General features: G+C 41.1%; 2 protein-coding genes across 2 annotated transcripts; one reads left to right on the top strand and one right to left on the bottom strand.

The window, feature by feature from the left end:
• Window positions 1-2,199: 2,199 nt before the first annotated feature.
• On the top strand, window positions 2,200-9,335 carry LOC133771020 (early placenta insulin-like peptide). The gene is made up of 3 exons (XM_062206768.1): window positions 2,200-2,395; window positions 5,283-5,491; window positions 9,201-9,335. Exons 1-3 carry the CDS (start codon window positions 2,200-2,202, stop codon window positions 9,333-9,335), a joined length of 540 nt encoding a protein of 179 aa, XP_062062752.1.
• Window positions 9,336-14,843: 5,508 nt separating this feature from the next.
• Window positions 14,844-15,923, bottom strand: LOC133771306 (prorelaxin-like). The gene is made up of 2 exons (XM_062207054.1): window positions 15,624-15,923; window positions 14,844-15,129 (listed from the first exon to the last, which is right to left on the bottom strand). Exons 1-2 carry the CDS (start codon window positions 15,835-15,837, stop codon window positions 14,909-14,911), a joined length of 435 nt encoding a protein of 144 aa, XP_062063038.1. The 5' UTR covers window positions 15,838-15,923; the 3' UTR covers window positions 14,844-14,908.
• Window positions 15,924-16,273: the final 350 nt, after the last annotated feature.

Below are 16,273 nucleotides of genomic sequence, written 5' to 3' on the forward strand. Positions count from 1 at the left end.
AGCACTATTCACAATAGTCAAAATATGGAATCAACCAAGGTGTGTATCATCAGATGAGTAGATGAAGAAAACATCTCTCTCTCTCTCTCTCTCTCTCTCTCTCTCTCTATATATATATATATATATATATATATATATATATATATATATATGCCTTGCCTACACACACACACACACACTGGAATATTATCTAGCCATAAAAAAGAATAAAATTCTATCATTTGCAGCAAAATGGTCAAAACTGGAGGACATCATGTTGAGTGAAATAAGCCAGACACAGAAAGAAAAATACTGCATATCCTCCCTTATTTGTGGGAGTTAAAATTTGAAAAAAGAGAAATGCCTGAGTGTATCAGTTTTGTTGCAAAGTGTTTTGTTAAACTTTGCTTTAAATATTTGTCAAAATTATAGGTATTATATACTACCTTTTTATTACTTTGTGACTATTTGAAAATTTGATTAATGTAAATGAAGTTCAACATCTTTTCCTTTGATTATTGTGTAGAGTCCTTGCCAATTTTCCTGCTGGACTATGGTTTTTTTACTTTTTATTTGTTGAATTCTTTTAGTGGGGTCAATAAACCTTTGACTATAACGTAAATGTAAAATGTTACCTAAAAAAAATAAATAGGAGCAAGGACTGTGGCACAGCTGGTAAACCTCCACCTGTAGCACCAGCATCCATAATGGCACCAGTTTGTGTCCCAGCTACCTCACTTCTGATCCAACTCACCACTAATGTGCCTAGGAAAGCAGTGAAAGATGGCCCAAGTGCTTGGGCCCTTGCACCCACATGGGAGACCCAGAAGAAGCTGGATCCTGGCTTTAAAGTGACCCAGCTCTGGCTGTTGCAGCCACCTGGGGAGTGAACCAATAGATGGAAGATCTCTCTCTCTCTCTCTCTCTCTAACTAGCCTATAAAATAAATAAATAAATCTTTTCTTTAAAAATTAAATAAAACATTTTTAAAAAGAAAATCAAGGGGCCAGTGCTGTGGCACAGCTGGTAAAGCCTCTGCCTGTGGCACCAACATCCCATACGGGCACCGGTTCAAGTCCTGGCTGCTCCTTTTCTGATTCAGCTCTCCACTAAGGCCTGGGAAGGCAGTAGAGGATGGTCAAAGTGCCTAGGCCCCTGCACTCATGAGGGAGGCACAGAGGAAGCTCCTGGTTCCTGGCTTTGGATCGGCCCAGCTCTAGCAGTTGCAGCCATTTGCGAAATGAACCAGTGGACAGAAGACCTTTCTCTCTCTCTTTCTCTACCTCTCTCTGTCTATAACTCTACCTCCCAAATAAATAAAACAATCTTTTAAAAGAGAGAGAAAGAGAGTGAGAGAGTCAACCATATGGAGCTCTTGTGTTTTCAAATCATGCTAGAGTCTCTGGAGGGCAGAGTAGCCAACAAATTTTGAAGTTCCTTGTTCACTTAAGATTCCAGTTTCATGCAACTGTAAATGGAAGAGGGCACTGTACACTTTAAACACTATCACATGAGACAAAGCAATATTATTGGAATTTTAATACTTTTCGTAAGGCTTGGTTAAAATACCATCATGTTTTTTCTTTATTGAACAATTAATTAATCCACTTATGTAGATCCCATAGATGGATACAGAAGGCATAGTAGAAATCAGCTTAACTGTAATCTTTTAATACTTTGAAGAAGAAATACAAATACATACAGGGGATTCAGGAATATGAGATGGCTCCACAGCAAGTGTTAACCAAGATAATCTATAGGTGATGAATTAACAGGTCAGTATTATTTTTATTATACTTTGATTTTCTGTAGTGATCATGATATGCCTTTGAATAACATTAAAAATAACAAATATTTTAGTTAACATAAAAATAATTGTGGAAGTAGAAAGGAAAGCAGTGGAATTTCTAATTTAAACCAGCAGAGAATAGGAATCATTAGGAGCACAGAGGAACATGGAATGTGAAGAGGAAAGGAAGGGTGAATGAGAGAGAAAGAGAGGCGAAAAAGAAATTCAGTGGCAGTGGGAGGAGAATGGGGAGGGGTCAGGACCAGTGACTCCAGAGCTGCATGATAGCACAAGGGATATAAAAGCCTGCTTGAGTCAGGCAGAGAAAGCAGCCTGAAGCCCAGAGTAGACACACGGGCACTGGTTGGTAAGCAACCACAGAAGCAGTCCCTGAGAACTGAACCACTCAGAACAGGAGAGACCAGCCCAGCATGCCCAGCCTGTTCTTGTCCTCTCTTCCGGTAGTCTGGCTGCTGCTAAGTCAGCTCACCACAGAAAGCTCTGCCAAATGGGTGGGCGATGAAAAGGTGACATTATGTGGCACTGAATTTGATGCGACCATGATGATCGTGTGCATGGAAGACAAAGTCTACAAAGAAAAAGAAAAGCAGCAATCTGGATCACTAAGTGAGATCTCCCACCCTGCTATCTTTCCATCCTTTTCATGGGTTGCCCTCAGGCGGTTGACCAATCCGAATGGCCGACCACTGAGCCCAGCCCCAGATCTTATTGGCTGCAGGCCCTAACCCACCACCCTGCCGTGGCTGGTGCTTACAATTTGAGGTTTACCTTTGCAACATGTTTTTATGGAAAGACTCTCACTAGGAATCAGAAGGAGGGAAAACTGTGGGAAGAGAGGCACTGAGTGCCTTTTCCATCTGGCATCCAGGATAACAGAATCGGGGGGGAAAGGGAAGCCATGTTAGAGGTTATTGTACTTCAAGACCTGCAGGACATGGGGTGCACTCTTGGATCCCAGAGGAAAGCTGGTTGGAATGGAAAGCTGGCGTGCTGGACACTCGGCACCTGGACAGGGCATTTTCAATTGAGAGAAAAGGAGCAAACAGAGAGGTGATGAGAGGTTATCAAGGCTGTTTGTTGTGTGCCAAAGGGCAAGGAGGCAGTACTCCAAGACCTCTACTTAGGTGGAATAGGAAACAAGGAAGGGACTTACATTTAATGACCTCTTCCTTGTAAAATAGCTGGACTGTGGCCTATCTCATGGAGAGTGTCTTTTTTCTTTTTTAAAAATGCACCCCATGGAGACAATCTTGCTTCTCATTTCTTTTATGTGGGTCTTGTAGTTTACTTAAGAGAGAAAGGATAGAAGAGAAACACAAATGCTTGAGACATTAAAGAGAAAATTTAAGGGGACCAGAGAGAAGGGCAGCTTGCCCTACTGGTAGTCATAGTTGATGATCTGATTGATGCTTTCAAGCATTTGAAACTGCAATGGATTTTCTTTAAACTGAGATTTCAGAAATGAGGACAGTTTGATTACAGAAATTTTTTAAAAGATTTAGTTATTGGTCAGCGCCGTGGCTCACTAGGCCAATCCTCTGCCTGCAGTGCCGGCACCCCAGGTTCTAGTTCTGGTTGGGGCGCCGGATTCTGTCCCAGTTGCTCCTCTTCCACTCCAGCTCGCTGTGGCCCGGGAGTGCAGTGGAGGATGGCTCAAGTGCTTGGACCAGGAGGAAGCACCTGGCTCCTGGCTTCGGATCAGCACAGCGCGCTGGCTGTAGCGGCCTTTTGGGGGGTGAACCAACAGAAAAAGGAAGACCTTTCTCTCTGTCTCTCTCTCTCTCTCACTAACTCTGCCTGTCCAAAAAAAGAAAAAAAGAAAAAAGAAAGAAAGAAAGAAAAGATTGATTTAGTTATTCATTTGAGAGGCAGAGTTATAGAGAGAGGTAGAGACAAAGAGAGGGGTCTTCTATCCACTGGTTCACTTCCCAAATGGCTGCAACAGCTGGAGCTGAGCCTATCTGAAGCCAGGAGCCAGGAGCTTCTTCCGGGTCTCCCACGTGGGTGCAGGGGCCCAAGGACTTGGGCCATCTTCTACTGCTTTATCAGGCCATTTGCAGGGAACTGGATTGGAAGTACAGCTGCTGGGACTCGAACCAGTGCCCATATAGGATGCCAGTGTTGTAAGTGGAGGCTTAACCACTGCACCAGCCCCCAGAATGCACTGGCCCCCAGAAACTTTTCTAAGCCATATAGTATTTATAAAGATCAACTAGAGGCTAAGTGAAAATAAATATGAACAGCTTTTGAAAGAGATAGAGGCTATTCTATTTAGTCTAATAGGTAATATTATTAAATTCTCAAAAGCCAAGGTAAATTATTATTCTTTTATATTTAATATAGTTGGCATAGTTTCGCATATGTTTGATAAAGAAAACTGCTTAAGTTGTATGTATATTCTACATATAAGTCACTCCCTATGTAAAGTCATTGTGAAAAGTAAGTACATTTACTTTCATTTTATGGTATTTAAAGTACGATTTTAAACTTATTTTCCTACATTCTTGGTCAAGATTTGATTAATTTTAGTGTAAAATAAGGGACTACTTCAGAATCTAGGAAATTTTATAGTGCAAACTAAGAGAAGATTGCACAGTAATTTGTGTAGACTACACTCTTTTTCTGAGTAAATAAGTCAAAATATTTAACTAAAAGACTTAAAATGTAGATAAGATTAATAAGAAAAATGGAAAGTACTCATGAGTATTCAATGTTAATATTTGAAATAAATATACAGATTAATGTAGACATGGATCTAATTTTTTTTAATTTACTTATTAATTTGAAAGACTGTTACAGAGAGAAGTGAGGGGTTGAGGGAGAAAGAGAAGGAGCGAGAAAGACATAGAGACCTTCTATCTGCTGGTTCACTATCCAAATGGCCTCAATGGCCAGAGCTGGACCAGGCCAAAGCCTGGAGCCTGAAACTCCATCAGGCTTTCATGTGGGTGGCAGGGGCCCAAGTACTTGGGTCACTTTCTGTTGCTTTTCAGGCACATTAGCAGGGAGCTGCTTCAGGAGCAGAACACCTAGAACTGCAACCAGTGCTCGGGTTAGAGATGCTGGCATCGCAGGTGGCAGCTTAACGTCCTACACCACAGCACTGGCTCCAAATTTAATTTTCTGAATCTTTTTGTTGGACATACTTGTGATTATTAATTTTCTCATGCAATACAGTGCATAATTCAGTTGTAAACTATCAATCAAAAAAGTGTGAGTCAAAACTGCCATGGTTCAAGCATTTAGAGGGCAATAAGAAGAGGGCACACAGGGGACAGTGGAATAAGCATACCTTTGGGAATGTTGTAGTACCTCACATTGCCCAACTCAAAGCAACTTAAATTTAAAGGCGTTGGGACAGTTGCTGATTCTGGTTGATGTTACATTTTGATGATGGTTACATTTTGGTCTAGTCAAAATTTTACAATTTTTCTGATGTTCTTTGACTCAAATATTTTTCCATATATCTCACCTCTCATTTTAAACTTAACAGAAATGATGTCATCCTCTATCAACAATGATGCAGACATCTTAGATATGTCAGAATACATGCCTAACTTGTCACAGGAACAGAAGGCCATACCGTCTGAGGAAGAGCCATCATTGATGAAAGTACTGCGTGCTGAACAAAAGAAACTGACAACTGAGGAAATCGCCAAAATATGTTGTGAAGAAGGTTGTGACAAAGAAACTTTTATTCAAGTATGCCAAGCACTGTGATTTTGAACTTCACACCTATCTGCATGTATATTGCTCATGACACATTTGTTGATGTCCAGTGGAGTCACCATTGATTGTTAGAATATGAGAAATCATTATTAGTGTTTACATTTTCCATGTCTTCTCTAATAATATAGTCTTTCTGATTCTACTTTCTCTGAAAAAATGAATTGTTTTCTATGTAAACTTTTGTCTTATTAATGGTATAACTATATCAATGTCTTACTAATGGTATAATGAAATTTTGCTTTTGAATCTTATTAAATTTAAAATGATTAAAAACTTCTATATCTAATCAATATAGTAACTTTTATGTATACACCAAACACCAGCTGCACATAAAAGTAACAACATTTTAAAACAACCTTGTCATCAAAGACCATATGAACACAAAGCCACAACAATTATAATTTCCTGCTCAAGTTGAAGTAGGGTTTGGGGGGATCATATTGAAATGCTGTTTGAAAACTATCTAAGTGACAATAAATTTGGATTTTTGTGCTCAAATGAATAATTATTTTTAAAAGATTTATTTATTTACCTGAAAGTCAGAGTTACAGAGAGAGATGGAGAGACAAAGAAAGAGATCTTCCATCCACTGGGTCACTCCCCAGATGGCTGCAACGGCTAAGGCAGGCCAGACTGAAGCCAGGAGCCAGGAGTTCCATCTGGATCTCTAGTGTAGGTGGCAACAACCCAAACACTTGGGACATCTTTTGCTACTTTTCCTATGCCATTAGTAGGGAGCTGGATGGGAAGTGGAGCTGCTGGACATCAACCAGCAACCACACGGGATACTGGCATTGCAGGTGGTGGATTTATCTGCTACATTACAAAGAGAGCCCCCTATAATTATTAATTTAACTAATATTTCTTTTATGATTCTAAGATATCCAATAAATATCTTAAGTTATATAAATGAATAATCATACAAATGCCTGAGTAAATAGCTTAGTATTTTATTTTTAGAAAAAAACTAGTTTGGAAAGGGACTAGTTCCATTGTACAATTTTATCATTTAAAAAAATCTTATATAAGCAAATAAATTGCTAAATGATTTAGGGTTCTCTTATTTAAAAGATTTTTATTTATTTTACTTTGAAAAGCAGAGTTACAGAGACAGAGAGAGAGAGAGAGAGAGAGAGATCCATCTTCCATCCGCTGGTTCACTCCCCAAACAGCCACAAAAACCAGAGCCAGACCAAGCCTAAGCCAAGAACATGGAACAGGTCTTCTATGTGGGTGCATGGACCCAAGAATGTAAGTAATCCTTCATTGCTTTCCTAGCACATCAGCAGGGAGCTGAATTGGAAGTAGAGTGGCCAGGATACAAGCCAGCGCCCATATCCATATGGGATACTGGCATTGCAAGTGGCAGCTCAATGCACTGCACCACAAAACCGGCTCCTATAGGCATTTCTTGGCATGGTAAAACAGCAAGGAATCATTTCAAAATTTCATCAGTTTCTTTACTGGTTTCCTAATAGCTTTATTAAAAAAACAAAACTTTCCTGTTACCAATCTCTTCCCTGCTAGGATTTAAAGTGTCTATACAAAGTTTTTTATCTCTCATTCCCTCTGGGTCCCACCATAAATCTGCTTCTTTGTCTCCTCCCCTTTTAGAGGCCACAGCAGCCCCCACTGCCCTAATCCAGTGGTAACTCTTGGTTGCTATCTACTCCTCTCTAATATTTCACCTATTTTTGCTAATCATTGCTAATAGTTTAAGTTCCACAGGATGAACAGGCAATAAATGCAATGTAATTACTCTTAATATTCTTCCAAATGGTCTTTGAGAATTAGGTAGATGATGGTTCCCCAACTTTGTAGAACACTGGAAGCATCTGAAAATCTTTAGAAATGCTGAGAAAATACTGAAAATTGTTATGAGGGCTGATTCCCTCAATCAAACATACTGACCTAACTGTCTCAGAATATGACACAAGCATTATGACATTTTTAAGCTCCCCAGGTGATCCTAAAAGGGCCACTACATTAGAGAACCACTTGTCTTAGTAAGGTCTCAGGTCTGCAGTGGAGGACATGGATGATTGGCTGATCTCAAGAACCAATCACTCTATTGAGGAAAGACTGGAGAGTATAAGTTATTGGGAAGCTTGTTTTCAATAATTACAGTGTAGATTGTAAGACCTGTGGCAACTTGATGATCTGTATGTGAATATGAGGAAGATATGCTGGTGGTAAGGACAGGAAACTACTAAAGAAATTTTTTCAAAGTCCTAAACAATCAGGTTTCTCAACATTCTCCTTCTATCTAAAGTAGAAATAATGCAAAAGCTGGAGCAATCATAATATCCAGCTTAACATCAAAACCTTATAGGGGCCGGTGCCGTGGCTTAACAGGCTAATCCTCCGCCTTGCGGCGCCGGCACACCAGGTTCTAGTCCCGGTTGGGGCGCCGGATTCTATCCTGGTTGCCTCTCTTCCAGGCCAGCTCTCTGCTATGGCCCGGGAGTGCAGTGGAGGATGGCCCAAGTGCTTGGGCCCTGCATCCGCATGGGAGACCAGGAGAAGCACCTGGCTCCTGGCTTCAGATCAGCGAGATGCACCGGCCGCAGCGGCCATTAGAGGGTGAACCAATGGCAAAAAGGAAGACCTTTCTCTCTGTCTCTCTCTCACTATCCATTCTGCCTGTCAAAAAAAAAAAAAAACTTACAGGAAGTTTTTAAAAAGCTTTAAACGATTTATCTGGTGGTGGGAGGAATTAGGCATGATTCTTCTGGGATAACCACATGGGCATCTCTAAATCCCTGCTCCCTTGGACATTTGCTGAATATACATTCCCTATATACCCATCCCTACTTGCTTCTATACTTTGTATATCCAACTCTTTTGTGGAGTCCATTTTTTTTTCCACAGGGAATATCTCAGATTCCTTCCTCCAAGAATTGAGTAACTCTAAGATAGGTCTTCCTGTGGCAGCCTTGACCTCATCCCTGTGCATTGTAGAATCTTTTAGCAGAGAGGTCAACCTTTCCTTTGTTCTACCAGCCTAGGCACTCAAGAATATTTTTTGCTTTAGCCATGGTCTTCTGTTCCATTCTCTTCCCTAGCCTATTGGAAGGTACAAATTCCTAATTATTCAGTGAAATTCTCTTCAAAAGGCACATATTGAGTAGCTACATTGTGCCTCAAATTAACTCCGCAGTCAGTACACAGCATCAAATAGTCTTAGGGCAGGGGTGAGGGGTTGATACATAAAGGGGGAAACGTGTTATGATACCTTACAGCATCAATGAAAATGCAATGAATGGGGTCCTATTTAACGCCATAATGGGAAGGAGGAAACAGAGGAAGCAGTAAGAGTAAGAGAACAGAGTGTGCACAATTTCCCTAAAGGATGTTACATTTGATCTGCATTACAAGTGGTATCCAAGCAAAAGGGGTGGGGATGGGGGCAGACAGGGGACAGAGAAAGGCACAGGGAAGAACACCAAGCACACTCTGCATAGAGCCTGCATATGAGTCACTGAGACAGGACACTAGATAGTGTAAGAGGGATTGTCAAGATGTTCCTATAGATGCTAGAGATGGAGGCAGGGTGAGGGGATCTTAAACCATCTAGTTCATCCCAGCTTTGGGTTTAGGTTGCATCCTGGGGTGTTTGGGGGAACCACTCATGATCACGACTTGTCTCTCATGAAGAACTTTTCCCACTAACAATGAGCAGAGAACTAGCAGGAACTTTGGAGCCTTCATTAGGGTAGAGACCAGGGGAATCAATGAGAATAATGCCCTGTCTGAAATGAAAGCCCTGAATGCCTGTTACTCTACATTGTTCTTTCGAGAACAAGGAGGACCTTAGCTTTCAGGAGTAAAATAAAGAAAAATGATGCTGGAGCCAGTGCTGTGGCTCAGCGGGTTAACGCCCTGGGCTGAAGCACTAACATCCCAAATGGGTGCCGGTTCAAGACCCAGCTGCTCCACTCCAATATGGCTCTCTGCTATGGCCTGGGAAAGCAGAAAAAGATGGCCCAAGTCCTTGGGCCCCTGCACCCATGTGGGAGACCTGGAAGAAGCTCCTAGCTCCTGGCTTCAGATTAGTGCAGCTCAAGCCGTTGCGGCCATCTGGGGAGTGAACCATGGGATGGAAGACCTCTCTCTCTCTCTCTCTCTCTGCCTCTCCTCTCTTTGTATAACTCTTACTTTCAAATAAATAAATCTTTTTTAAAAAAATGATGTATATATATTTGTATACATAAGCACATTATCTTCATGGAAGGGTACCAGCCCTGGTGGATTTGAGCATACACAGCGTTAGTATGACTCCATGTTAACTAATTATGTCTGCAACTACCCCATATCCACAAAACTCTTGCCAGAGACCTCTTTGGGAACAGAGTTCAATCCACAACAGATCCCAGGGACAAAACTAGACAGGGCAGCACAGGATGGTTGAAAGGACATATTTACCTTTCCTGTCTCACTCTGTTTTGTCTGATGCAGCTTTGCACAAAGTTTTGAAACTGTAAAGTATGAGTCCACTAAATGTGGTCTTCTTTTTAATGACTGTTTTAGCTATTTGGGAAGCCTTGAGATTACACATTATTATCAAGAAGGAGTTTAGTATAAAAGGCACTTTCTATAAAATGCCATTGGGATTTTGATAGGAATGTCATTGACTCTGTAGACTACGTTGAGTCATATTGACATTTTATCAACAGAAGTCTTCCCATTCTAGGAAAATCCATGAATACAATGGTATGTGTCTCCACTTAAGTCTTTAATATCTTTCAGCAATGTACTGTAAGTTCATCCTTAAATATATTCCAAAGTATTTACTCAGAAGGCTTTGGTAATGTAATTGTTTTTCTAGTTTTGTTTCTGGATATTCATTTGTAACCAATTTTTTCATGTTGTTTTCTACCCTTTTTATGCAAATTGTTTATTAGTCCCAACAATTGTTTTCATATGTTTATGCTTTTCTACACATACGATCATAACATCTCCACATAGAAAAGGTTAAGTGATAAATGCCATTAATACAGGTTGCAGCCTATAACCCTTTAAAAGGTCATCTTCTATTATTACACTATTCATGCTTTTTTCATGCTTTTTCTTACCTAATCACTCTGGTGAGGACTGTGAATGCTATGCTGAATAGAAGTGGTAAAAGTGTACATCCTAGCCATATTCTTAATCTGAAGGTGTAAGCTTCTGATCTCTTAACATAGAGAGGGATGTTAACTATGGGTTGATATGAAACCATTCTAAAGCCATAAAGATTCTCATGATTCTTCACTCTGGGCTTAAACTCTTAGCCAAATGGTTCTCTATTTGTATCATTTTGTCTGCTGAATCATTCTTCAAGTTGCCCCTACAGCTAGTTATATCTGGGTCTCCAACATGGGTAATAGGAACCCAAGTACACGGCCCCTCTTTGACTGCTTTTCCAGGTATATTTGCAGAAAGCTGGATCAGAAATCCAGTATCTGGGGCTAGCACAGTGGCTCAGCAGGTTAACGCCCTGGCCTGAAGCACCAGAATCCCATGTAGGTACCGGTTCAAGACCTGGCTGCTCCTCTTCCAATCCAGCTCTCTGCTATGGCCTGGGAAGGCAGTAGAAGATGGCCCACGTCCTTGGGCTCCTGCATCCACGTGGGAGACCTAGAAGAAGCTCCTGGTTCCTGGCTTCGGATTGGTGCAGCTCTGGCCACTGCAGCCATCTGGGGAGTAAACCAGCAGATGGAAAACCTCTCTCTCTTTCTGCTTCTCTTCTCTCTGTGTAACTCTGACTTTCAAATAAATAAATAAATCTTAAAAAATAAATAAATAAAAGGAATCCAAGCCACAATGGGATGCTGGTGTTGCAAGAGAGACTTAACCTATTGTACCACAACCCTGGCCCCAAAAATCTTGATAAAACTGTTCTCATCATTTGTAAATGCTTGATCAGTCAAAATCTAATACAGTTATGTTTCCAAGAAGAAAGACAAGAAGAGAGATACACAAATAAAGGGACTGATTTTTCACTATCTATTTCTATTTGTATCAGTTCCAGTCTTTGCTATACCCTGCTCAGTGGTAGTACCATGGACAGTTAAAGACTTTAGAATGGGAGATGTGTAGTAGTAAGTACCATATGGAACATTTAGTCTTTTAGCATGTCTCCTGTACCTAGGAAGAGCACTGGGTTGAAGGGATCACACAGATTAGAACTGAAAATGTGGTGGCAGGAGTCATTAAACACTGTGAGGGTCCAGAGAGCTTTGTACTTTGCTGCTAATATTTGAAGGTTCGGGATACTGCTTAATGCGGGAGTCCCGTTAAATTAACATTGACAGATGAATTCCCCACTCAATGGCAGAGTTCAGTTTCTCATCATTGGTTAAAAATATTGATAAACAATGCTTCTTGTCCACCAAAGACTATGCTTAAAAACTCATTTTTTTTAAACTTTTATTTAATGAATATAAATTTCCAAAGTACAGCTTATGGATTACAATGGCTTTCCCCCCCACCCATAACTTCCCTCCCACCCGCAGCCCTCCCCTTTCCCGCTCCCTCTACCCTTCCATTCACATCAAGATACATTTTCAATTCTCTTTATATACAGAATATCAGTTTAGTATATATTAGGTAATGATTTCAACAGTTTGCACTCACATAGCAACACAAAGTGAAAAATACTGTTTCAGTACTAGTTATAGCATTAAATCACAATGTACAGCACATTAATGACAGAGATCCTACATGATATTTTTAAAAAATTGATTAATTTTCTATGCAATTTCCAATTTAAAACCAAGTTTTTTTTTTTCATTTTCAATTATCTTTATATACAGAAGATTGATTCGGTATATACTAAGTAAAGATTTCATCAGTTTGCACCCACACAGAAACACAAAGTGTAAAAATACTGTTTCAGTACTAGTTATAATGTTACTTCACATTGGACAACACATTAAGGACAGATCCCACATGAGATGTATGTACACAGTGACTCCTGTTGTTGACTTAACAATTTGACACTCTTGTATATGGCGTCAGTAATCATCATAGGCTCTAGTCATGAGTTGTCAAGGCTATGGAAGCCTTTAGAGTTCACTGACTTCGATCTTATTCCAACAGGGTCATAGTCAAAGTGGAAGTTCTATCCTCCCTTCAGAGAAAGGTACCTCCTTCTTTGATGGCCCCGTTCTTTCCACTGGGATCTCACTCGCAGAGATCTTTCATTTAGGTCTTTTTTTTTTTTTTTTTTCCTAGAGTGTCTTGGCTTTCCATGCCTAAAATACTCTCATGGGCTCTTGAGCCAGATCCGAATGCCTTAAGGGCTGATTCTGAGGCCAGAGTGCTGTTTAAGACATCTGCCATTCTATGAGTCTGCTGTGTATCCCGCTTCCCACGATGGCTCGTTCTCTCCCTTTTTGATTCTATCAGTTAGTATTAGCAGACACTAGTCTTGTTTGTGTGATCCCTGTGACTCTTAAACCTATCAGTGTGATCAATTGTGAACTGAAGTTGATCACTTGGACTAGTGAGATGGCATTGGTACATGCCACCTTGATGGGATTATATTGGAATCCCCTGGCACATTTCTAACTCCACCATTTGGGGCAAGTCTGATTGAGCATGTCCCAAATTGTACATCTCCTCACCCTCTTATTTCCACTTTTATATTTAACAGGGATCACTTTTCAGTTAAATTTAAACACCTAAGAATAATTGTGTGTTAATTACAGAGTTCAAACAATAGTACTAGAACAAAAAAAATACTATAATGGATAAAGTATTGCACTGTACATCAACAGTCAGGACAAGATCTGATCAAGTCACTGTTTCTCATAGTGTCCAATTCACTTCAATAGGTTTCCCCTTTGGTGCTCAGTTGTTGCTGATCAGGGAGAACAGATGATATTTGTCCCTTTGGGACTGGCTTATTTCACTCAGCATAATGTTTTCCAGATTCCTCCATCTTGTTGCAAATGACCGGGTTTCATTGTTTTTGACTGCTGTATAGAATTCTATAGAGTGATGTCCCATAATTTCTTTATCCAGTCTACTGTTGATGGGCATCTGGGTTGCTTCCAGGTCTTAGTTATTGTGAATTGAGCTGCAATAAACATTAAGGTGCATACAGCTTTTTTGTTTGCCAATTTAATTTCCTTTGGGTAAATTCCAAGGAGTGGGATGGCTGGGTTGAATGGTAGGGTTATATTCAGGTTTCTGAGGAATCTCCAGACTGACTTCCATAGTGGCTTAACCAGTTTGCATTCCCACCAACAGTGGGTTAGTGTCCCTTTTTCCCCACATCCTCTCCAGCATCTACTGTTGGTAGATTTCTGAATGTGAGCCATTCTAACCGGGGTGAGGTGAAACCTCATTGTGGTTTTGATTTGCATTTCCCTGATTGCTAGTGATCTTGAACATTTTTTCATGTGTCTGTTGGCCATTTGGATTGCCTCTTTTGAAAAATGTCTATTGAGGTCCTTGGCCCATCTCTTGAGTAGGTTGTTTGTTTTGATGTTGTGGAGTTTCTTGATTGCTTTGTAGATTCTGGTTATCAACCCTTTACCTGTTGCATAGTTTGCAAATAATTATTTATTTGAAAGTCAGAGTTACAGAGAGAGAAGTAGAGACAGGGAGAGAAAGAAATCTTCAACCCACTGGTTCATTCCCCAAATGGCCACAACAGCCAGAGCTGAGCTCATCTGAAGCTAGGAGCCAGGAACTTCTGGTCTCTACATGGGTGCAGCGTCCCAGTTACTTGGGCCATCCTCTGCTGCTTTCCCAGGTGCATTAGTAGAGAGTTGGATAGGAAGCTTTAGCCTTAAATTCATGCTTTTTTATACACAGAAACCATATCCTTAGATTCCTCATTCTCATTGAAATACATTCTTGAGTGTCTTAGAAGCATAAAACCAGTAAATGTGAAAAACATTTGAGTTCATTTTCTAATCTGTTTGCAAAAAAACATGCCAATGAGACAAAGCATGTTCACTTAGACTAAAAAAATAATTACAAGCTGTGGCTTTAGTTGTGGTCTAAATTACAACATCCGTCAACAAATTTGTTATCTTTTTTGAACCTAGTATTCGATGATGTAGAACTGCTAATGTGATATATGCCAAAAAATCCTTTTAAAGTGAATAGGATTAAAATCAATTGATGTCATTTTATCAATAAATGTCAATAAATGTCATTTTATCAATGAATAGGACTATATAATATATATATGCTAAGTTGGGCTAAAATACAGTAGAAATAATCACTGTCCTGGTCAGACTGATTCTCTCAGAAAAAAAATGATAATGCAACCACCTAGGATGATCTTAAACATTTTTAATAATCAATGTGGTGAGTCAGTTGGGCATCAGTAAAGATATCATCCAGATTACAAAGGAAGATTATACATGGAGTCAACGATTACTGTTATCATTAACAGAAAATTTTCTTAGCTTTCCCAACACAGTTAAATAGACAGCAAACTATACTGATGGCTCCCAGAAAGAATGCCCGGCGTTTGGGATGCTGTAGAGTCCTCACTAATGACTGCTTGTCAGAAAGCGTTGCCTTCAGGTCCTGGGGCAAGTTGGGAATGAAATCCGACAAGGCATACAAGGCTTCTGCATCTTTGTGGGCAGAGGTTCGCAGCAATGCTGTTAGGTAAAGCAGTGGAGGAGGAGCGTGAAAAAACACTCGTGTCAAGGAAAGTCGGGCAGTCATATTAGTTTTCCTGCTGAAAACGCAAAGTTTTGCCTCAATACAATGAGACATCAGGCAGGGCTGCAGTGCGCCCCGGCCTCCCCAGGTTCTTCTGGGCAGTCTCCCCTCCTCGCAGGCTTCCCCGTGCCACCCACCTGATGGCTCTGACTGACAAGTGGGAAGGGCACCAGGTGCCGCTTGAGAGAGGCCCTGGGCTATTCCCGCAACTTTCCCTCCCTCTCATGAGATTCCCAGCAGGACCCTTTCAACCAAAGCAAGTCACGAAGGAAAAACTCAAACTCTGCACGGAGGAGCGGGGTCTGAGCACCTGTAGCAATGAGGGCTGGGGGGCGTCCTGGGGGCCGACTAGGCAAATAAATGGTGGACAGCTGGAGCGCAACCAATGGGAAGCACAAACCACCTGGGGTGGAGGAGGAGGAGCTCTCACCTGACTGTGGCCCATATGGCAGTGCGAACTCCTCCTGGAAGTCTGCATTCCTCCTCCTGACTTTCCCACAAGTCTTATCAATGACATCGACAACTTTGCTCTTGCATAAGATTCTTCGAGAAGAGCTCTTCAGTGAGCTAGCAGTGGTCTCTCCGGGGAACTGGCTCAGCAGCAGCCAGACTCCTAGCAGGTAAGGCAAAAACAGGCGCGACATGCTGGGCGGGACTCTCCTGCTCTGAACTTGTCAGCTTTCTCTGGGACTGCCTCTGCTGCTGCCTACTGACCTGGGTCTGTGCCTGCCCAGAGCTTCAGGCTGCTTTCTCTGCCTGGCTCAGCCAGGTGTTTATATCCCTTGGGCTATCACTGAGCTCTTGAGTCACTGCCCCAGCCCCACCCTTTCCCCCACCCCTGGCCCCACCCCCTCACAGAATTTCTTCCTCAGCTCTTCCTCTTTCCTTCTCTCCTACATCCATGTCCCTCCAAGCCTCCCACTGAAGTGCTCTTTGTCTGTTTTAACATGGAGTTGCCTTCTTGCCTTCCCATTTCTTTCCTTCTATGCCATGGTTTTTTTGCTTACTGAAATACTTGTGACTGTTTTGGTGTTTGTTTTAAAATCTGAAAAGCACGGGGTTGACTTTGGAGGAAATACA

Source organism: Lepus europaeus, chromosome 12 (genome assembly GCF_033115175.1).
Source record: "Lepus europaeus isolate LE1 chromosome 12, mLepTim1.pri, whole genome shotgun sequence".
NCBI classification, from domain to species: Eukaryota; Metazoa; Chordata; class Mammalia; order Lagomorpha; family Leporidae; genus Lepus; species Lepus europaeus.